Genomic DNA, 23,892 nt, shown 5'->3' on the forward strand with positions numbered 1-23,892 from the left:
CATTACCTTATCTCAAGGGAAATATCGTAGAAGTACACACAATCTGTGCTGAGAATCAGTTTGAGAACTGATTCCTTCTTCTTAGTATCTGACTGCATGAACTCATTGTTGAACCTGAGAAAAGGGGAAACTATATAGTTGTATTTTGGTTACCGATCAGCTCTGTGAGTGATACTCATCTTAAACTTTAGCATTCTGTCTTTGATCTCTGTTTCCTTACCCTTATATGAATACACAAGGCAGACATATAGGCATATACCAGACACACCAGACACTTCAATAAATAAATTGGATTTTAAAGTAATGACAATAATTTACTAGAGCAAAACATCTGAGAATATGTACAGGTAAGGGAAGGTAAATTCAGTCATGAGACGGAAGAGTAATTGTGCATAAATTTCCAGCCACTATGATCATAAAGTCCCAAGGAGTTACTTGAGCCTCAGCTGACCTGTTCTATCACTGTGCACACAAGGACCTGCAAGGACTCACCTCAGGCTGCCATTCATCAGGAAGTGCACCCTCAAGCAGAACTCTGCCTCTACAAACACAAAAAGTTCTTTCCCTAAAGTCTTGACATCAGTGACTCTCTTCCCCACAAAGCAGTTATATGCCATGGCTTCATCTGGCTTCTGAATTCTGCTCTGAAAGAAATAATGATTTTACTGATCAATGTTTTGAAATATACATAAATTTTGCATTTCATCTTTAGTTGGTAAGAAAAGCAATAACATACATTCCACATATACGTAAACAAAATCCTCAAGGTCAATAAGCAGAACAAAACAAGAAACAGTGGATTCAAATTTGTACTTAAAGATAGATTTTAAGAAAGACAGCAGTAACAAATTCGGCACTGTCCCCGAGAAACCATCCCGCGCGCACACTGATTCCCACCTCCCCCTTCGCAGCTCCTCCACCCAGCTGATTTGACGTCAAATAAAATGAGAAATATATGGTATATAATTTTGTTTTTTGCGCAGGGGTTCCTTGAGACATGTCGAAGGCGCGCCAGAAATTCTTTCTCAAAATAACAAACGGGTAAATGAATGTAATACTTAACATAACATAACATAACATAACATAACATAACATAACATAAATAATAGGATAACAAAGGGCCACCAGGGCCCATCTAGATTATCCTGTATCAGTCGCACAGCAACCTCGTCATCAGTACTTAAAGATACACTTACAAGTACACAATACATTATATGCTAATTCTAAATATTTGGCCCATTAACAGGGCTAAGTCCTGCAGCGAAATCCTCTACAATTTGTGGTCCCCATACATGGGGATCATGTCTTGTTTAAAACTATAGTAAATTTCTTATAAAAACTATCATGCAGTGCTATACATAATTAAAAATCTAATAAATTTAAGTGCTTATCTAATCTGTTTTTAAACATTGTCAAACTAGTGCTATTTACAACCGTCTCTGGCAATGCATTCCAGAAGTCTACCACCCTATGACTAAAGAAATATTTTCTTATATCTAACCTGCAGCCTTGCTTTCTAATCTTCCTGCCATGATTTCTAGTCCTACTTCCCTCCTCTAAGGTAAAGAAAGATCTCACATCTATGTAGTTTGTATCTGAGAACATTTTAAATAACTCTATCATATTCCCTCTTATACATCTCCTCTCAAATGAAAACATGTTTAATTCCTTTAATCTATCTCTATACTCCAGGCGCTTCAAAGCTGGTATCATCCTAGTTGCTCTTCTCTGAACTGCTTATAACATGTTGATATCCTGCCTATAGTGGGGTGACCAGGCCTGTATGCAATACTCTAAATGGGGCCTAACATAGGAATTATATAAGCTACGCACCACTTCCTTACTTTTATAACTAACATTTCTATTTATAAAACCCAGGATCCTATTTGCCCTATTTCTTGCTTCTAAACATTGCTTTGAAAATTTCATAGTCCTGTCTATCACTACTCCTAAATCCTTTCCTTCTTCTACTGCCTCTAGCCAACATCCCTCCATCTCATAGCTAAAGTTTGTGTTGTCTTTACCTAAATGCATAACCTGACACTTTTTAGAATTAAACTCCATCTGCCACCTGTCTGTCCATGCTATCAGCCTGTCCAGGTCTCGTTGTATTCTGTAATTGTCCTTTTCACCCTGTACTGCACATGCTATCTTAGTATCATCTGCAAACTTTGATACTTTGCTACTAATTCCTATATCTAAATCGTTAATGTACACCAAGAAAAGAAGAGGTCCTACCACTGATCCTTGGGGTACCCCACTAACCACTTCCTTCCACTCAGACATTGCCCCATTTAATACTACTCTCTGTTTCCTATCAGAAAGCCATTCACTAATCCAATCAACTAACCTACCACCTATCCCATGTAGTCTCAATTTGTGCACTAGCCTCCTATGCGGTACCTTATCAAACGCCGTGCTAAAATCTAGATATATAACATCTATGCTATTTCCATCATCTAGCTCCTTGGTAATATATTCTAAGATATCGAGCAAATTTGTAAGACAGGACCTCCCTGATCTAAAGCCATGTTGGGTATCTCTAATTAATCTATTCTCATTTAAATGCTCCCAAATACTATCCTTAATGATTTTCTCTAGTATCTTACATACTATATTAGTTAAACTGATCGGTCTATAATTATTCGCATCATCCTTCCTACCTTTTTTAAATATTGGAGTAACATTAACTAACTTCCAGTCCTGAGGTATCTCAGCAAACCTAAGTGATCTTTCAAAGATTAACTTAAGTGCTTCAGAAATACTGTCTACACCCTCCCTAAGTACTCTGGCATGTAGCTCATCAGGACCACTAGCTTTCCTATCTTCTAGTTCAAGAATAAATTTCCTAATAATTCCCGGTTTTATATCAATATTTTCTAAAGCTCTTAAACTACTCGTCGCACTGTTTGTAACAGGATTTCCTATTCTTTCCCTAGTAAATACTGAAAAAAATTGTTCATTCAATAATTCTACTATGTCTTCATTTTGATCCACTACTACACCATCTTTTCTGAGTGGTGTCAGTATTACTAATACTTAGTAATCAAGTTGTAAGTGCCAAGTCATTACAAAGCTTTAAAAGATTTGACCCATAGTAATACCACTACTGTCTTCATTTAGATTCTCACCTTTTGGAGAGAGGTGCCAGCGAGGCCAACAACCTTTTGCCCTATGACTCTCTTCTTCAGTTTCTCCCCATTCAACTTGCATCCTGGGCCTTCAACCATCCTGCCTCATTGGACTGACTGGAGCGCTGCGGCTGTAGGAGTGTAGAAGCGTTCCCTGCCCTGGGGCAGACCCAAGGATTCTAGGGAGGATATACGAGTTCAATGGGCGGGCTAGAGGAATTGATAAGGGAACCTCGCTTCCAACAGATGGCGCGCGGGTCGTAGGTAGTAAGGGGGTGAGGGATGGAGGGATCCATCAGCGGGGAAGGATGAGCGCCGTTACAAGATTCAACGGGAACAGAGCTGCCAGATGCAGGGAGATTTCCCTGTTTTAGGGAAATTTAGGTCTCAACAGGGAAACAGGGAAGAAAATTCAAAATGTTCCAAAATCTAGGGAAATTTTGACCAACGGACTCACACCCTTCATCCGCAGTCCCCACCCTTGTCCTCCTCCCATCCTCTTCACCCGTCATCCGCACAATAATTATTTGTATTAATTTTCATCAATAATTATTGTTTCCTTTCCCTCTCAATTGAATTTCAATCCACTTCTGAGGTCTCTCGATCACTATATCCTTCCTCTACCGTTCACTCTTCCTTCCCTCATCCCCAAACAGCGTCATGACTTGTACGAGACCCGTATACCGTCCCTTCCCTTTCCTCCCTCGCCCTTGCTAGCTAGCTGAACCTGTTTTCTACGAGACCGATAGAGACCCGTATTCACCCAAACAGTGTCATGACACGTATGATATCCGTATATCGTCCCTCCCCTTCCTTTCCTCGCCCCTGCTTGATAGCTGAACTTATGACAGCTATATTATATTCGTGTGTGTGTGTGTGTGTGTGTGTGTGTGTATATATATATATATATATATATATATATATATATATATATATATATATATATATATATATATATATATATATATATATATATATATATATATATATATATATATATATATATATATATATATATATATATATATATATATATATATATATATGTGTATGTACGTATGTAAGAAGTTAAAAATTACGACAGGGAAATGCTGCGCTAAATAGGGAAATATTTTTAGGCAAAACAGGGAACTTTTGGCAACTTGATCTGGCAGCACTGCACGGGAAAGAGCGCAAGACACATCAGCCAGTGCCCTCCTCTGCCTAGGCCACACCACGCCAGCGTTGCCAGATACCCAGAAAAGTCTGGATTTCTCCAGATGTTTTTAGCTAGTGCCAGAATTCCAGAATTTTGGTGAAAATATCCAGATTTTTTAATAATTATCCAGAAAGAATACTTTTAAAACTCTAAATCTCCAGAATTTAGTTTTGTGACAACGTTCAGTAAATTATCACTTTACCATATATATCACTGAGTTTCAACTACTTCGTGTATTATACGGAAAGCAGTTGTTGAGTTAAAAAATTTACAGTATTCCCGCTCTTTGCGGCTGTAGTGCGTACGCGGCACGTGTATTGTTCCTGTCTCTGTTCGGTATACCGTACCGGCGTACGGCCGCGTTACGCGTACCAGTCTACGTGGAGAGGAGATGGTGGCCTCCGCTGCCCTGCAGTGCCCAGGATTGTACGCTATTTTACGTGGACATACGTTATCCCGGACGTGTTAAGGTGTTTTATCAGTTTTATCAGTTTTAGCCAGTGGAAACCATAAACCCTCGTGATCCACACAACTTCAAAGAGCTCGATTCTATGTATCTCGGTGTAGCTGTTGAAATGTCGCTATCACAGCCACATTTATTTCCTCAGCAAGCTGTACAACAGTTCAAGCTACGATGTCTGGACTTCCTTATTGAAGCTGCAGTTCAAATATCCAAGCGGTTTCCTATGCAAAATGAAACATTCAAGCATTTAGAAGCACTGGATCCAGCTGTTGTCAAAGAAAAGAGCATCCAAACACTAGCCCCCCTAATGATGAACTTTCCATCCCTTGTGAGTGACGAGAAAAGGCAAAAAATTGACACCCAATGGAGGATCCTAAGAAATACACATTCCACTATCGTAACTGAAAACCAAACCATGACCCCTATCAAATTCTGGATGGAACTGAAGAAGACCAAGACACTTGATGAAACACCTCTCTTCCCAGATCTAGCTGAATTCATGCTTTCGCTGCTGTGCCTACCCCATTCTAGTGCTGCAGCAGAGGGTTTCTCCTCCATCAACAGAATGAAAACGAAGACTAGGAATCGTCTTACTACTGCTACAATATCAGGACTGCTTCACACCAAACGCTTGATGCTTGAGAGGAACTGCTACGATCTGGAAGTCACCCGTTCAATGCTGAGTAAAATGAACTCTGAAATATACAAGTCAAATGATGCAGAAGACATGTAAGGTAAGAAAAATCATATTTTTATAATACGGTGCTCTCTCTCTCTCTCTCTCTCTCTCTCTCTCTCTCTCTCTCTCTCTCTCTCTCTCTCTCTCTCTCTCTCTCTCTATATATATATATATATATATATATATATATATATATATATATATATATATATATATATATATATATATACAGAATTTCCCAGAAATATCCAGAATTTTTAGCCTTGGTTTCCCAGAATAGTGCGGTCAGGCATCTGGCAACGCTGCACCACGCTCAGTGCTCACTTGCATCGCCTACATCAGTCTTGTGACCCATTCTGCCCTTGGTGTAGGACTACCCTGAGGCCATGGAACATTTCCTACTTCAATGCCCACGCCTCCTCTCTCAACATGTGCATTACGCTCCTGGCTCTCCGCCCCGGCCATCACAACACTCGACCTGCCCACCCTCTTGGCGGCCTCAGGCATACGTATGCGTCCACCTTTCCTTGCTGCTGCTGTCTTTCGCCTTACTTGTGCCTTCTTGAGGAAGATCGGCCAGTTACCACGCCTGTGATACCCACACAGGAGTACCCCCAGGACTCATAATGATCCATAGATTTTCGTGGCCTCTTTTGAATCCTTATATGAGTCCTGGGGTAGTCCTGTGTGGGTATCACAGGCTTGGTAGCTGGCCGGTCTTCCTCAAGAAGGCACAAGTAAGGCGAAGGACAACAGTTGCTAGGAAAGGTGGACGCCTGAGGCCAAGAGGGTGGGCAGGTCGAGTGTTGGGATGGCCAGGGCGGAGAGGCGGGAGCGTAATGCAGTATGTTGAGAGAGGAGGCGTTGGTATTGAAGCAGGAAATGTTCCATGGCCTCGGGGGTAGTCCTACACTAAGGGCAGAAGTGATTACAAGACAGACGTAGGCGATGCAAGTAAGGAGTATGGTGTGGCCCAGGCGGAGGCGGGCAGAAAACGCTATATATATATATATATATATATATATATATATATATATATATATATATATATATATATATATATATATATATGAACATGTTTTATTTGCCTTATAAATTCATAACCACGAGAGAATGCAGGGTAGATGAGATAAATAGGGGGTGTACTAGTCAGACAATTATCTTAGGGGATTTTAATCTTAGGTCAGTAAACTGGGAGAGGATGGTAGGAGATGCTAGTGAATATAAGTTTATGGAAAGTTTTCAGGATAACTATTTAGTACAGATGGTAGATAAACCTACTAGGGGGAGGAAGGTTTTAGACATAATACTAACAAATATTGAGCATTGTTTAAAGAAAGTTGAGGTAGGAGAGACTTTAGCAAACAGTGACCATCATATAATTAGATTTATCAATAATTCCAGTAGGGATAATATAGTGAATAAGACTAGAGTCCCAAACTATCAGAAAGGCAATTATAGTAGATTACGTCAGTTATCAGGAGAGGTAAACTGGGAAGATAGTTTTAGAAATAAAACTGCACAGGAGATGTGGGATATTTTTAAGGTTGTAGTAAAAGGGTATAGTGATACAGTGTATCCCTTACAAAGATATAAGGCAGGGAAACAGGAAGCCATTATGGTGGACTCACGAGATGGGTAGACAGATCAGAGAGAAGAAGAGGGCATATAGAGAGTTGCAGAAAAGTGGGGAAGATGTAGATTTGATTAGGTACAGACAGGTCAGGGATGATTTGAGTAAGGTTATAAAAAAAAAGTAAAAGGCAGGCAGAGATAAAACTAGCTAGAGCTGGGAGTAAAGATCCCAAAAATTATATAGTTATTACAAGGTCAGTGATAAAAGAAATAAGGATAGGATTGGACCACTCAGAAAAGATGGTGTAGTAGTGGATCAAAATGAAGACATAGTAGAATTATTGAATGAACAATTTTCTTCAGTATTTACTAGGGAAAGAATAGGAAATCCTGTTACAAACAGTGCGACGAGTAGTTTAAGAGCTTTAGAAAATATTGATATAAAACCGGGAATTATTAGGAAATTTATTCTTGAACTAGACGATAGGAAAGCTAGTGGTCCTGATGAGCTACATGCCAGAGTACTTAGGAGGGTGTAGACAGTATTTCTGAAGCACTTAAGTTAATCTTTGAAAGATCACTTAGGTTTGCTGAGATACCTCAGGACTGGAAGTTAGCTAATGTTACTCCAATATTTAAAAAAGGTAGGAAGGATGATGCGAATAATTATAGACCAATCAGTTTAACTAGTATAGTATGTAAGATACTAGAGAAAATCATTAAGGGTAGTATTTGGGAGCATTTAAATGAGAATAGATTAATTAGAGATACCCAACATGGCTTTAGATCAGGGAGGTCCTGTCTTACAAATTTGCTCGATATCTTAGAATATATTACCAAGGAGTTAGATGATGGAAATAGCATAGATGTTATATATCTAGATTTTAGCAAGGCGTTTGATAAGGTACCGCATAGGAGGCTAGTGTACAAATTGAGACTACATGGGATAGGGGGTAGGTTAGTTGATTGGATTAGTGAATGGCTTTCTGAAAGGAAACAGAGAGTAGTATTAAATGGGGCAATGTCTGAGTGGAAGGAAGTGGTTAGTGGGGTACCCCAAGGATCAGTGCTAGGACCTCTTCTTTTCTTGGTGTACATTAACGATTTAGATATAGGAATTAGTAGCAAAGTATCAAAGTTTGCAGATGATACTAAGATAGCATGTGCAGTACAGAATGAAAAGGACAATTACAGAATACAACGAGACCTGGACAGGCTGATGGCATGGGCAGACAGGTGCCAGATGGAGTTTAATTCTAAAAAGTGTCAGGTTATGCATTTAGGTAAAGACAACACAAACTTTAGCTATGAGATGGAGGGATGTTGGCTAGAGGCAGTAGAGGAGGGAAAGGATTTAGGAGTAGTGATAGACAGGACTATGAAATTTTTAAAGCAATGTTTAGAAGCAAGAAATAGGGCAAATAGGATCTTGGGTTTTATAAATAGAAATGTTAGTTATAAAAGTAAGGAAGTGGTGCGTAGCTTATATAATTCCTATGTTAGGCCCCATTTAGAGCATTGCATACAGGCCTAGTCACCCCATTATAGGCAGGATATCAACATATTAGAAGCAGTTCAGAGAAGAGCAACTAGGATGACACCAGCATTAAAGCGCCAAAAAAGCAAAACATAGATTAAAGGAATTAAATATGTTTTCATTTGAGAGGAGATGTATAAGAGGGGATATGATAGAGTTATTTAAAATGTTCTCAGATACAAACTACATAGATGTGAGATCTTTCTTTACCTTAGAGGAGGGAAGTAGGACTAGAAATCATGGCAGGAGGATTAGAAAGCAAGGCTGCAGGTTAGATATAAGAAAATATTTCTTTAGTCATAGGGTGGTAGACTTCTGGAATGCATTGCCAGAGAAGGTTGTAAATAGCACTAGTCTGACAATGTTTAAAAAAACAGATTAGATAAGCACTTAAATTTATTAGATTTATAATTATATATAGCACTGCATGATAGTGATTATAAGAAATTTACTATGCTTAAACAAGACATGATCCCCATGTATGGGGATCACAGATTGTAGAGGAATTCGCTGCAGGACTTAGTTCTGTTAATATGCGAAATATTTAGAATTAGTATATAATGTATTGTGTACTTGTAAGTGTATCTTTAAGTACTGATGACGAGGTCGCTGTGCGACTGATACAGGATAATCTAGATGGGCCCTGGTGGCCCTTTGTTATCCTATTATTTATGTTATATGTTATGTTATGGGAGAAATTTTAAGCTACTCCTAATAACGTTTTCTATGAAATTACTCACTTCCAACAGGTGGCAGCACCGTCGCTGTCCTCCAAACTTTAACCCACACCAAAACTTCCTCTCTGTAAATTCCTTGGGCGGACCTATCACCACCACTCACATTGTTTTGACTTAAGAGTTCTCTTCTTTGTAGGTAGTCTGAAAAACTGTTAATCAGGTTATTATTATTACTTTTCAAGGATGTTTTCATGATTACATGTACACTTTCGAGGATTCTGAATCTACATTATATAAAAAAAAGAAAAAGATGAGGGGGGTATTTAAGATACCCCTGATTCTGTGAAAGCCGACCAATCATTTCTTTGCCTTTTGAAAATCGTGCTGAGAGAAATTGAGATCAGAGAAAGCGTTTCACGGATTTACAGCAGAATATGCTATATAATGTCATTGCCTGCCTCTTGATTCAGCTAGACAGTTAGAAATACTTGTGTCACACCTCCACTCCATTCAAAAGGTACTACGGTAGCACTACGGTACTACCTCAGTGGTCTATGTACTAATCTACTGTCTACCTATAGTCCTACCGCTACATGAAGCGACTGTTTTATTTATTTTTTCCTTTTTTTCCATGGTTCTAGTGAGTTTGATATGTTTTCTACATTTTTTAGATAGAAGTAAAGGTGAAAACTTAGGTAATCGTTTCTGACTGATGAAAAAAAGTTATAATGAAAGGAAAGGGTTTCAAAATACAGGCCAAGATTAATCCAACCTCACGCAGATTACTTCATACCAATAAAAATTATTAATCCATATGAATGCCTTCCTTCTGTTCCTCCTCTATGCCAAGATAGAGAGAAAGAAAAAAAAAAAAAAAGGCTCGATCGCATATGCGCTGTCATGTATGCCGCGATGACCTTGTGTGTGTGCCGTGTGATCGATACTATTAGCTGTCAGTCAGGTATATATTATTATTATTTATTGACTATTGACGTTTATCGAAGATAGGCTCAAGGGAGCGCTTACAACCACGGTTTTGCCCGTCATTACTTATACGATGTAAATAAAAAAAATGATACTTCTTGTGTAAGATTGTGACAAATATCATAGCAGAAAGGTTCATAATCCTTAACTATATTCCTCTTACATGTCATGCATGTATCTAAGCAAACGAAAGTAAGGTTTCCAATGCCAAAATTAGCAGCCACCAATTTCAAACTGATTCGGGCTGGGATGGGACTTGCGTTAGGTCACTGTTGAACGACTACCTGCTGCAGTGCACTACCAGTGGCGGCTGGCCGCTGGACTGAAAACGCTTGTTGGTAAGATTAACCAAAAACTAGTACCCCTGTTCTACAGACCTGAGGTTGCCTCTGAATGCCCCATCCTTTTGTGTCAGTGGCCCTGGCGGCCCGAGGCTGCCTCATTCCCTCGTGTCAGTGCCACTTCGTGGCCTTGCTGGGCTAAAGCTACCTCATTCCCCCGTATCAGTGACCCTGCTGGCCTAAGGCTACCTCATTCCCCCGTGACAGTGACCCTGCTGGGCTGAGGCTGTCTCATACCCCCGTATTAGTAGCCCTGTTGCCTGAGCTCCATCGTCCCTATGCCAGTGCCCCTGCTGGCCAGAGGCTGTCCCATTGCCATTTCCAGTACCCCAGCCAGCCTGCAGGCTCATCTCTCATGCTTGGGTCCCTGTTAGCCAGTAGCCTTGTCCCTGCAGGCTTGCCATGGCGAAGGTGTCTCGGCTTAGCTTTTATGTGACAGTCTACTTGTTCCTGTGCCTGCTGGCAAATCTGACGCTAGTGGTGATGTTTCTCGGGGGTCAGCAGCACCGCCATCATCCCCAGGCACGCCCTCCATCCACACCAGGTGAGTGCTGGTGGGCAGGTGTTCCAACTGCTTCAGTACACAAGGTATTACAAAGACTCTGCCAGCCTACTGGCCTGGTTGTCTTATTATTAAGTAGATAAACATTCTCTCTCTCTCTCTCTCTCTCTCTCTCTCTCTCTCTCTCTCTCTCTCTCTCTCTCTCTCTCTCTATATATATATATATATATATATATATATATATATATATATATATATATATATATTTAATTTAGGTAGTAATTGTGATGTGAAAATTTTTCGTATGAAAATGGATGGGTTAAAGATCCATTAAGGAAACACAGAAAGCTTACAAAATAGAGTAATTATTTATATGTCCACATTCCCACCACCCACTACTTAATATTCCAAATTCTTGTAAATTAACCTATCTTAGTCAAAGGTGGGTTGTCTTTCCCCGATCCTCCACTAGGACATTTAATCTAATTCAATGATAACTTAACCTAACTTAATGAAATACCTAAAAAATTACACCACTAGACTTAGAAAATCTCAAAATATCTGCCACACTCCCGAGTATACTCGGACATACTCCTTACAGCAAGGTCACCGACCGTTCTACATGATATGTGAGTTCCGTCCTTGTATCTGATGCTGCTATATTAAGATTTATCAAAAGTAGTTTTCTCCACAAGTGGGAGATGCAGAATGATGAACATTTACTATTCTTTGGGATCAGTAATGAGGATTAGACACAAAATTTTTAGAATTTATTTATGGAATTTATATAATTCTAGCATGGACACCTTCAAGTGGACAGACCCTGAGTTGTGATGAGTTGCCAGTCATCTCCAACCTCACCCTCATTGGCTCAGGCTGGACCAAGGCTGTGTACAGGTGAGGAGGTCTGCACATCTGTGGCTTATCCTTCCATGTGTTCAGCTATTTACGTATTCTGACATTTATGTATTGGTCTTTTTTTTTTCATGTTATGGCCTATAGCGCCTGTAGGCACACTTGAAGAGTGTACAGAAAGCACTGTTCAGCTTCCGCTCGTTAGTGGTGCAGGCAATTTTATTTATAGTGGTACCCATATTAGGGCCCATATCACCACTCGAGCTTATCTTTGGTATAACCACCTAGAACCTGGGTATCATGGTGACATGTAGGTAACTTTAAACTACTCGACAAATGGCATAGCTTGAAACACGCTCACCACCTTATCCACTACACCACCACCTGTATGATATATGTGATGTCTGTTGGGTCATTCCACAAAAACGTCAACCTTTAGACTGAATTTTAGAAATCATCAAATATAGATGTATTATATACCAAATTGAAGCTTAACTCTTCAATATTATGAATATGGACATAATTTGTGTAAAAATGGTCTATTAAGAGTGTTGCATTTAATATTGTGGCAGCATGTCACCGAATATTAATTCATATTGAATTTTGTGATTAACACATCACTGTTTTAATGAAGTAAGCATGTGGTTGGAAAACTGTCCTTGATTGTATAAAAATTACAACTATTTCTTACTTCAATTATAACTTTTTGTTCACATTAAACTATATGACCTGAGTGAAGGTACTTTGAGTGTAATATGTGACATTAGCTAAATTATTCCCCTACATTATAGTAAAAAATCCATATGCTTACCTCCATGAGTACCAGTGTGGCATTGGGAAGAGTGGGAACTTTTTTGGCGACATTTCAATTATTTTATTTCTTGCCAAGCAAGCCTCCGGAATGACTACTGCGCTCTCATTGGTCACATTCAAGAAAGGAGGTGTGTCTCTCACCAGCAGTGGCATGGTGGAACCAATGAGATTGAATTACGAGTTTCCTGCGCAATTCAAAGTAGCAATTATAAGTATCCCAAACAGTGTTTCTCGTCATTAAAGGGTTAAAGGCATAAAATGGTGAGAATTAGAATAAAAAATTTCAAGAAGAATAGATGAAGCTAAAGACAACAAGAAACAAACAAATAGCAAGCAGCTGTGAATGACAGATGCAATCTTGAGCTCTCCCCCCTCCATCAGGCCTCTTATCTTCCCTCCCATCCCTCCCTCCCCCCACCTCACACAGCCAGGCTCTCCTCCACCCTCTGTGTCTATCATAAGACTGCTATGATCTATTCAAACAATGTTTTTTCCCCCTACCTTTATCATCACAACTATACAACATCACCTATTTGTCACTATAAGCCTCACTACACTATTACAAAAGAATCTGTTGAGACACAGGTTTGAAGCTGAACCAGATGAGTAATAATTATTTCATAGTGTCTGTATCTCACTTCATCACACTAATCACCACTCAGAAAGTGTTCAGTTCAGTTGTAAAACAGCAAATTGCTGTGACACTGCCGATGGTGCCTTCCGAACCCTCACCTATGAGTGAATAATATTTTGTAGACATGAGGGGATCTGATGCTGTATCATCCTATCATGCTCCAGGAAGTTACTAATATATACAAAGTCATATGTGAAAATTTCATGCCAATCAAATAAATACAGACAGCAAGACAAGGAGTCTACTGGTGTCTAAAGTTGAACCAGCTCCCAAACCAATACCAGGTAGCTATGTACTGGTTCAGTATATAACTAAGAAGAGTTAAAAGAAAACTAAACATTATGTTGCAGTCACTGAGTCAGTGTCAGAAGAGGGGATGTTTAATGTTTACTTTTTGTTTCAATAAAAATCACACAAGTAACATGTCTCACTTTTCCAGTAATGTGTATGGCAGTCACATTTCCATTCATAGCACAATGATTATTAGGAATAACCTAATCTTATGGCTATAGTAGATATCTTATATTCATGTATTACTGATAAGAAGCACTCCTTACTTGATTCAGTTAAATCACAATGATTATTAGATTATGAAGGCAAAGGCAGAGATGTGGTAGCATTTCAGTAATGTTTCTCACGCAACTTTTAAAAATGTATATAAAATCTAAATCAAGACAAATAAACAATCTGACTGTGGCATGAGGTAGACAGAAGTATTGGTAACATAGCATACAATACCCATTCATATATCTTGCACACTTTTAGAAATATAACTCATAATAGTTTAATAAGTTGTATCCAAATGTAATGTTCCTCAGGATGGAATGACCCTGTTCATAAGATAGGATTGCAAAGGATAGAAGTAGATCGTCTGACAAAAGGACAGCTGGGAAACACACTGGGGCAATCATAACCTCAGGTCCCAAGTGCAAACACCTATATTATATGTTATCTTTCAGATAAACTATTCTTCTATGCTGCTATTAAGAGAATAACTTGCTGAGTGAGAAGCATGTTGCATTTCTTGTAAATTTTGATTAGTGAAATGGTTAATTGATTACATAGTCATCCTTTAAAATTCTTTTCAAATTTTTGTCTACATTCTATCACTTCACATGCAGGGGCTGGTATGGCAGCAGCTGGGTAGCTGTGAAGACAATTCATACTTCTGGCCATGATATGACTGAGTGCAGTGCAGAAGTGAACGTGTGCTACCGCCGCTGTGCAGAGAAGTTGATGCAGGAGGCAAAGATTTTGCACAAACTGTCCCACAACAATGTTATAAAGGTAAAGCTTTCCATCTCTCAACTTTAAAAGTTTCCAGCACAAAAATATTTATGTGTATACTGTATGAGTGTTGGTTTTTATTTACTATTACAGGTAACTCGATTTACGCGTGTTTGATTTACGCGTTTTTGTTATAACGCGACCAAAAAAATATTATAATTAATTTAATTTGCGTGATCAGTTTGCTTATACGCGATTTGGCCCAACTGCATTTTCAAACTGAGTGCTAGACGCAATTTCAAACTGCGCGCCAGAGAGTTTCACAGCTGGCCGATAGGTGGGAGCTCCACTATTCTTGTGCCTCATGTGCAGTCTGCCAGCACTGAGTACAGATGGAATCTCTTCAATCTGCCTATAATTCACCAAGATGGCCCCGAAACGTCCTTCATCTTCTGCATGTGGGGTTATTTTTGATAAATGATTTTTGGATAAAATGGTAAAGCTCAGAGGAAGATGGTGACTGACTGTGGTGTGAGTGGTGAAGGCAATGACGCAGTGAATGTTTTGTGTACGTATTCTTTGTTTTGTTGTTTTCTCTTATTATTTTTTGCTTTCTCTTATTATTTCTTGCTTTTCCCTTTACTTTAAATACACTTCTAAAAAGAGGTGGGCGTTCCGAACAAATGTTCGCGAACCTTTATCCGCGGATTTGTTCGGACCAGCAAAATCCCGGATTTAGGTTTGGAGGTTCGGATTCGGACCAACGTCAAAAAAGATTCGGACTTCCGGGTTCGGAACGTCTTTTTTTCTCGAATCGAACCTCCGTATCCCGGGAAAAATTCGAAAAAATGAAGACGACCAAACATTGGTTTTCAACTTTTCCGCGGCATACAGATGTGGTGACGCCTATGTTTCTGTAACAACTAGAGACGCCTATGACCATTAGTATTGTGTTTTACTTTATCGCTTCTCTTTACTTCTATTTCAATATGGGCGTGTAAGTGTGTGTGTGTGTGTGTGTGTGTGTGTGTGTGTGTGTGTGTGTGTGTGTGTGTATTTACCTAGTTGTATTTACCTAGTTGTAGTTTTACAGGGCCTGGGCTTTATGCTCGTGTGGTCCCGTCTCCATATCTACACTTATCCAATTTTTCTTTAAAACTATGTACACTCTTTGCTGATACCACTTCCTCACTCAAACTGTTCCAAGTCTCAACACATCTTTATGGAAACTAAATTTTTAACATCTCTCAGACATCGTCCCTTCCTTAGTTTCTTACTATGCGATCTTGTGCTTCTAAAGTCATATTCTTCTCTCAGGATCAGTTTCTCATTATCCACTTCATCCATTCCGTTAATCAATTTATAAACTTGTATCAGATCCCCTCTCTCTTCTCTGCTCCAAGGTTGGTAGATCCATTGCCTTTAGTCTCTCCTCATATGCCATCCCTTTAAATTCTGGAACCATTCTTGTAGCCATTTTTGTAGTCTCTCTAATTTTTTTATGTGTTTCTTTTATGGGAGTCCACACAACTCCTGCATATTCCAATCTAGGTCTTATTTTAGTACTTATCAATTTCTTCATCATTTCCTTGTCCATATAGTGAAATGCTACTCCAATATTCCTTAGCAAATTATACGTCTCTCTGAAAATTCTATCAATATGGCTAACCGGTTGATTATTTTCTTCCATTGTCACTCCCAAGTCCTTTTCCTTTTTTACTTTTTCTAGTTCTACTCCATCTCCCATCTTATAGATTCCCACTGGTCGTCTTTCACTTTTTCCCATTTCCATGACATGGCTTTTGTCCACATTGAATTCCATCTCCCATTTTTTGCTCCATTTCCAGATCTTGTTTAAGTCTTCCTGTAGTATTTCACAATCCTCTTTTTGTTTAATGACTCTGCACAGTTTTGCATCGTCCGCAAACAGATTTATGTAGCTGTTCACTCCCTCTGGCATGTCATTTATATATACAAGAAAAAGTATTGGTGCCAATACTGACCCCTGTGGCACTCCGCTGTCTACTGTTCTCCACTTGGACTTCATATCTTTAACTATCGTCCTTATTTCTCTCCCCCTTAAGTAATTCTTCATCCATCTCAATGTGCTTCCTTTTAAGCCACCCTTCTCTAACTTCCATAGTAATCTTTCATGTGGCACTTTATCAAAAGCCTTTTTTAGATCTAAATAAATACAGTCAACCCATCCTCTCTCTCTTGTACTTTATCAACTATTCTAGAGTAGAAACTCAATAAATTTGTCACACATGACCGACCTTTTCTAAAACCAAATTGGCTATTTGATAATATTTTGTTGTCTTCAAGAAACTCGATCCATTGCTTCTTTATTACTTTTTCACACATCTTGCATATTACACTAGTTAGTGATACCGGCCTGTAATTTAAAGGTTCTTCCTTCCTTCCGCTCTTATATATGGGAACCACCTCAGCTCTTTTCCACTCCACTGGCACTGTTCCATTTTCTATTGAGCATTTTATGATGTTGTATATTGGACTTGCTAGTTCTTCCCTACATTCTTTCAGTATTCTGCCTGAGACTTCATCCGGTCCCATTGCCTTTTCCTCATCCAATTCCGTCATCAACTTTTTATTTCAAGCTTGGTTACTTTAATCTCTTTCATATAGACAGTCTCTATTACCCTGTGGTCTTTCAAATTTGGATTCCTTAGTAAAGACCTCATGAAATTTACTATTTAACAGTTCTGCCATACTTTTGGGTCTTCCACCATTCCGTTTCTCCTTTTAACCTTTCTATTGTTTCTTTTTGTCTTATTTTTCCATTTATGAATCTGTAGAACAATTTTGGTTGTTCCTTACATTTTGACAATGTCCTTTTCATAGTTCTTTTCTTCTTCCTTTCTCACCTTAGCATATTCATTTCTTGCTGTTTTGAAGTTTTCCTTATTTTCTGGATTTCTGTTTCTTCTCCACCTTTTCCATGCTCCATCTCGTTTCTCCTTTGCCCTAGCACATCTTGCATTAAACCAATCTTTCTTTCCTTCTTCTTTAGGTCTATATTTGGAACATATTCCCTGACCCCAGTTTTGTATATTTCCAAAAATAAGTTATATTTCTCTTGAACCGTTAATGAGTTTTCCATCTCCTCCCAGTTTACGTTTTAAAATAGTTCTTGAGATTCTCAATATCAGCCTTTCTGTAATTTAATCGGTCTCCTTTGTATGATTCATCTCTATCTTCCTTTCCTTCTTCTATATCCATCTCTAATATTACATGGTCACTCTTTCCCAATGGGCACTTGTATCTTATATCATCGTTAATTGGTATATCCCTTGTAAAAACTAGGTCTAATCTTGCCGGCTCATCGTTTCCTCTGAATCTTGTGTTTTCCTTTACTCTTTGGACCATCAAATTATCTATCATTAGGTTCAGGAATCTATCTCCCAGGCATCTTCCCCCATACCACTTTCATAATTTTCCCAGTCTACCTCCTTACAGTTGAAATCTATCAATATCACTTTTCTCCTTTCCTTAATGATTCTTGTAAGACTCCTTATTGTGTCATCTATCATGTCTCTATATTCTTGGTTAGTCCATGAGTTTGTTTTGGTGGCACATATGTTCCAATGATTGTTAACTCCTTTTGTTAATATGCATCTTAACATACAGTATTTCTGATTTTCCTTCCCCAAACTCCACTTGATTTACCACTATCTCCTTCCTTAACATCATCATGACTCCTCCTCCTCCTTTACCCACTCTGTCTCTCCTCCATATATTATACCTTTTATCTATGTCTATTTTATTGCCTCATTTAACTTTGTTTCCACCAGGCATACAATATCTGGTTCTTCTTTCTTTATGTAATCTCTTAATTCTAATTTACTAGATAAAATCCCATCTATGTTTGTATACATCATTTTAATCTCTTGTTCTTATCATTTTTAGTTAAACTTGCTCCATTCTTTTCTCTTCTTTCTCTTTTATATACCATTTCCTTATCCTGTCTCCTATAATTCTCCAAAAAAATGCCTTCTTCTCCTCCTCTGACCTTTCATTATTTTTTTCTCTTGCTTCTGCCACCAGTTCATTGTGTCTCTTCCTTTCCTCCTCGTTTCTATTTTTCTTTATATATATATTTTTGCAACCTTCTGTTTCTCTGAGTTTCGTTTTTCTATATAGTACTTCTTCTGCTGCTGCTTGTGATTTTAGTAATATCTTAATTGGTCTCACTGTTCCTTCTTGATATGGTCCCATTCTATGGATTTCTTCTACTTCCTCTTCTAAGTTCTGTCTATCCTCGTCATTCAGATGTTTTAGTAGGTCTTTTACTGATTTCATTTCGTCTTTTTCCCTTCTTGGTCTATATTTAACATTTTTTCTTTCAGTCCAAAAATAATTACACTCTTCTTTTTTCCGCAATTTCTCTTACTAAATTTTCTTTTTCTTGAGGACTCCTATCATTTTGCTTGTCATATTTTCATCTCTTTCTTTTAACTGTTCTTGAAATACTTCTTGAAATGATTCCTTGTCTTTCTTATCTTGGATTCTCCATGCTTGTACTTCTTTTTTAATCACGTCTTGTACTCTTTCTTCTTCTTTGTTAACTAGATCTTTTAGCTTTTCTTTTCTTTCTCGGCTTTACGAGTCCTTCTTCCATCAATTTCTTATAGTTCGCTATTTGGACTTTTAATTCTTCATTTTCGGTTCTTAGCCTAGTTTCGTTTTCTTCCACTCTTATTATCCTTTCTTTCAATTTCTGGAGCTCTTTATCCTGTTCTTCATTCTCTTTCATTCCCATACTCTCCTTTATCAATTTATCTAATTTACGTTCGATAGTTAAGACTCTATCAAATAGTGAAGTTTGCGCCGTATCACAGCCTTCAAATTCTCCTCCTCCCTCACCAACATTGTCATCATCAGCTTTCATTCTTTCCCTTGTCACATACCTGCATTTAGATGGAATATCTTTCTCACTCATTATTATTTAACACTGTATTCATGAAAAAAAAAATGAGTCCACACTTATTGCCCAGGCCACTGTAAACCCAAACAAAGGTAGTGAAGATCAGCTGATTCTCGAGAGCGACGGTATCGCGTCCTTCCTCTGCTGCGTCTCGTGTGTGTGTGTGTGTGTGTGTGTGTGTGTGTGTGTGTGTGTGTGTGTGTGTGTGTGTCTCAAATTACCACTGCTCGAAATGTGCTCGATATGCACACCTTCATGAAGGGAAACTTGAAGTTGGTTAAGAGGGAGAGAGAGAGAGGGCTGACAAGTTAGAGTGAATCTGTGAAGACTGAAGGCTGAAGTGTTGTGAATTTTTGTTTTAAATGTTTTTACTGTTTTTTGTGAACTTTTGTTTTTACTTTTTACTGTCTTGTATTAATAATTTGTTTTTCTAGTAATAATTTGTTTAATAAATAATGTAGATATCTTAAACACTTTTTTTAATCGGAAATTTAGATTTGGAGATTCGGAATAATTCGGAGGTTCGCAAACAAATGTTCGGAATAAATGTTTGCACTGAAATTTTGAAAATCGGGTTTGCTATTTGGAGGTTCGGAACCCAAACCGGCGAAGATTCGGGTTCGGATTCGGAACCCAAAAAAAGGTTCGCACCCACCTCTTCTTCTATTACAGGTAACTCGATTTACACGATAGATGCGTTCCAAAAGACATCGTGTATATCAAAATTTACGTAAAACAAACATGTAATTCTCATAAGAAACAGTAGATAATAGGGGGGGTGCGGGATGTGGTCCAAAAAAATTCTTACAAAATACTCTTATTTATTTGGCTAAATTAACATGTTTATTATTTACCATTCTGAATACTAGAAGTGTATTTAAAGTAAAGGGAAAAGCAAGAAATGATAAGAGAAAGCAAAAAATAATAAGAGAAAACAACAAAACAGAGAATACGTAAACAAAACACTCATTGCGTCACTGCCTTCACCACTCACACCACAGTCAGTCACCATCTTCCTTTGAGCTTTACCACTTTATCAAGAATCCACTTATCAAAAATAACCCAACATGCAGAAGAAGATGAAGGATGTTTTGGGGCCATCTTGGTGAATCATAGGCAGATTGAAGAGATTCCGTCTGTACTCAGTGCTGGCAGACTGCAAGTGAGGCACGAGAAGAGAGGGAGCTGGATCCAAGAAACTTTAATGTCAGAACAGCCTCCTGCTGTGAAATGGCATCCATGAACGCTTGGAGGGACGGTAACCAGGTTGCTATCAGATTGGTCTCAGGTTGCTGGTGTGTTACTGTCTTATATATGCATTTATGTTCACAAAACATTTCTACAGGCAACCCCCGCTTAACGAAGGTTCACACAACGAAATTTCGCTACAACGAAGGTTTCATTTTACTACCATCTACTCATTTAACTGGTGATTAAACTATTTTCCAATATCCCATGACGGGTAAAAATGGTAAACTTAGAAATTGTCAGAAGACTGTTTGAATACTAATAATTGTTTTCTCTTTGTTATTCTGAATACAATGATGTACTTTCTAGCTCGATGTGACCTCCGAAAGGTTAGTTATTACCTTATCAAGGATTCCTCCTTCACCCGCTGTGTGATCCGTCAAGCAGAAACAGCTCAGTGAGCAATGACACCGCGCAAACACACACACATACTCTCTTTCTCTCATCTTGGAAGAGAAATTGTACACTTCCAATGAGAGAGAGAGAGAGTATTCTTTCACCCCTTTTCATATTAAGTTTCAAGCAAGTAACATGTAGGTATCCTCTCTCTCTCTCTCTCTCTCTCTCTCTCTCTCTCTCTCTCTCTCTCTCTCTCTCTCTCTCTCTCTCTCTCTCTCTCTCTCTCTCTCTCTCTCTCTCTCTCTCACACACACACACACACACACACACACACACACACACACACACACACACACACACACACACACAAAAAAATTTGTACCAATAAGACAACATAGAAGTTGGAAAGCAGGACTGGTTTAACGATAGATGTGAAAAGGCTAGAACAAGAAAAGAGGATGCATGGAAGAGGTGGAGAAGGAAAAGACGGATTAAGCAGTGGGAAAGTTACAAAAGAGCAAGAAATGAATATGTGTTGATTAGAAGAGAAGAAAGAAAGAAACAAGAAAAGGATATAATTGATAAATGTAAAGACCAACCAAGGCTTTTTTACAGACATGTGAACAACAACATCAAAAATAGAGAAAGTATTGAAAGTTTAGAAGTAAATGGAGTATACAGTGAAGATCCCAGGAAATGGCAGAGGCTATGAATGGATGCTTTGGAAGGTATTCACAAAGGAGACTGCTTTTGACAAACCACTGGTAATGGAACAGAAAGGGATTATGAAGGAGTTTCAAGTAACGGTGGAGGAGATCAAGAACATGATGGGGAGTTTAGAAGTGAGAAAAGCTGTGGGACCTGATGGGGTATCAGGATGGATTTTAAGAGAATGCAGGAGCAATTGGCAGAAAAAGTTTGTGAAGTAATTGATGCCTCATTAAGGGAAGGCGTAGTGCCCCAAGACTGAAAAGAGCTAACATTGTCCCAATCTATAAATCAGGTAACAAGAGAGACCCATTGAACTATAGACCAGTGTCACTTACAAGTGTGGTAGCTAAGATGTGTGAGAGGGTGGTGAAGACTAGATGGACAGACTTCTTGGAGAAAATGACATACTTTGTGAGTGTCAATTTGGTTTTAGGAAAGGGCGTTCATGCACGACAAACCTGATATGTTACTATTCGAGGGTGATAGATGTAATACAGGAAAGAGATGGTTGGGCTGATGGAATATATCTGGATTTAAAAAAGGCCTTTGATAAGGTACCACACCAGAGACTGATCTGGAAACTTGAAATGGTAGGAGGAGTGCATGGCAGTTTACTAAAATGGATGGAAGACTTTTGGTAGGAAGAGAAATGAGAACAATAATTAAGGACAGACCATCAGAATGGGGATTGGTGGAGAGTGGAGTTCCACAGGATCAGTGTTGGCACCAGTAATGTTCGCAGTCTACATAAATGACATGGTGGATGGGGTGTCCAGTTATGTGAGCCTATTTGCAGACGATGCAAAATTGTTAAGAAAAGTGAGATGTGACAAAGATTGCGAACTACTCCAGGAAGACTTGGACAGAATATGGAAATGGAGCTGTACATGGCAAATGGAGTTCAACACGACAAAATGCAAGAAAATAGAGTTTGGCAAGAGTGAAAGAAGAATCAGGAGTATGTACAAGATAGGAAATGAAGACATAAAACCAGTCATGAAGAAAAGACCTTGGGGTGACAATTACCAATGACCTATCGCCAGAGAGACATATAAACAAAATAATTGGAGAAGTATTGAACTTATTGAGGAACATAAGAGTGGCGTCAGATATCTAGATGAAGAAATGATGAAGAAAATAATTACTGCAATGATAAGACCGAGGCTTGAATATGCAACAATACAGTGGGCTCCGAACTTAAAGAAACACATAAGGAAACTAGAGAAAGTACAGAGGGCTGCAACGAAAATGGTGCCTGACTTAAGAGATTTGACTTATGAAGACAGACTGAAAAGAATGCAACTTCCAACCCTGGAAAACAGAAGAGAAAGGGGAGACCTGATAGCAATATACAGAGTGATGATTGGCATGGAAAAATGGATAGGGAAGATCTGTGTATGTGGAATGGAAGAATGTCGAGAGGGCATGGGAAAAACTAAAATGGCCACTTATAGGAGAGATGTGAAAAATATAGCTTCCTCATAGAAGGGTGGAAGCATGGAATAGTTTAGACGTGGAAGTGGTCAACGCAAGGAATATTCATGATTTTAAGAAAAGCTGGACATTAATAGATATGGAGACGGGACAACACGAGCATAGCTCTTTTCCGTATGTTACAATTAGGTAAATACAATTAGGTAAACACACACACACACACAGACACACACAAAACTAAAATGGCCACTTATAGGAGAGATGTGAAAAATATAGCTTCCTCATAGAAGGGTGGAAGCATGGAATAGTTTAGACGTGGAAGTGGTCAAGCAAGGAATATTCATGATTTTAAGAAAAGCTGGACATTAATAGATATGGAGACGGGACAACACGAGCATAGCTCTTTTCCCGTATGTTACAATTAGGTAAATACAATTAGGTAAACACACACACACACACACACTGTTTGAAAAGTATGGGGGCCTGGAAACGAGTTATGACAATGTAATGAAAGAGTGTGCCGATATGAAGAAGGAAAATGAAGTACTGAAAGAGGAAGTTAAGCTAATTAAAGTGAATTGCAAAAAATGTGGAGAATC

At 38.7% G+C, this 23,892-nt stretch overlaps 2 protein-coding genes across 8 annotated transcripts in view; one reads left to right on the forward strand and one right to left on the reverse strand.

Annotated features, from left to right (window-relative positions):
* LOC123509579 (endonuclease 8-like 3) overlaps window positions 1-3,443 on the reverse strand; it is a 24,359-nt gene extending 20,916 nt beyond the window's left edge. Inside the window, exons 1-3 of one of the 4 annotated variants that reach the window (XM_045263950.1) lie at window positions 3,132-3,443; window positions 493-644; window positions 7-114 (exon numbers count right to left, since the gene is read on the reverse strand). In XM_045263950.1, the coding sequence (XP_045119885.1) occupies window positions 7-114; window positions 493-644; window positions 3,132-3,230 (359 nt within the window). In that variant the 5' untranslated portion in view covers window positions 3,231-3,443. The remainder of the gene's footprint in view (window positions 1-6; window positions 115-492; window positions 645-3,131) is intronic. The other 3 variants (XM_045263951.1, XM_045263948.1, XM_045263949.1) reach the window with 3 other exon arrangements.
* A 1,154-nt stretch (window positions 3,444-4,597) lies between these two features.
* The window catches only part of LOC123509582 (extracellular tyrosine-protein kinase PKDCC-like), a 58,491-nt gene continuing 39,196 nt past the window's right edge, over window positions 4,598-23,892 (forward strand). The window contains exons 1-4 of one of the 4 annotated variants that reach the window (XM_045263975.1): window positions 4,598-5,526; window positions 10,981-11,129; window positions 11,885-11,984; window positions 14,511-14,676. In XM_045263975.1, the coding sequence (XP_045119910.1) occupies window positions 10,988-11,129; window positions 11,885-11,984; window positions 14,511-14,676 (408 nt within the window). In that variant the 5' untranslated portion in view covers window positions 4,598-5,526; window positions 10,981-10,987. Of the gene's footprint in view, window positions 5,527-6,313; window positions 6,426-10,144; window positions 10,222-10,269; window positions 10,583-10,980; window positions 11,130-11,884; window positions 11,985-14,510; window positions 14,677-23,892 lie in introns of those variants that run through there. The other 3 variants (XM_045263976.1, XM_045263977.1, XM_045263974.1) reach the window with 3 other exon arrangements.

This window comes from Portunus trituberculatus, chromosome 27, assembly GCF_017591435.1.
Source record: "Portunus trituberculatus isolate SZX2019 chromosome 27, ASM1759143v1, whole genome shotgun sequence".
Classification (NCBI taxonomy): domain Eukaryota; kingdom Metazoa; phylum Arthropoda; class Malacostraca; order Decapoda; family Portunidae; genus Portunus; species Portunus trituberculatus.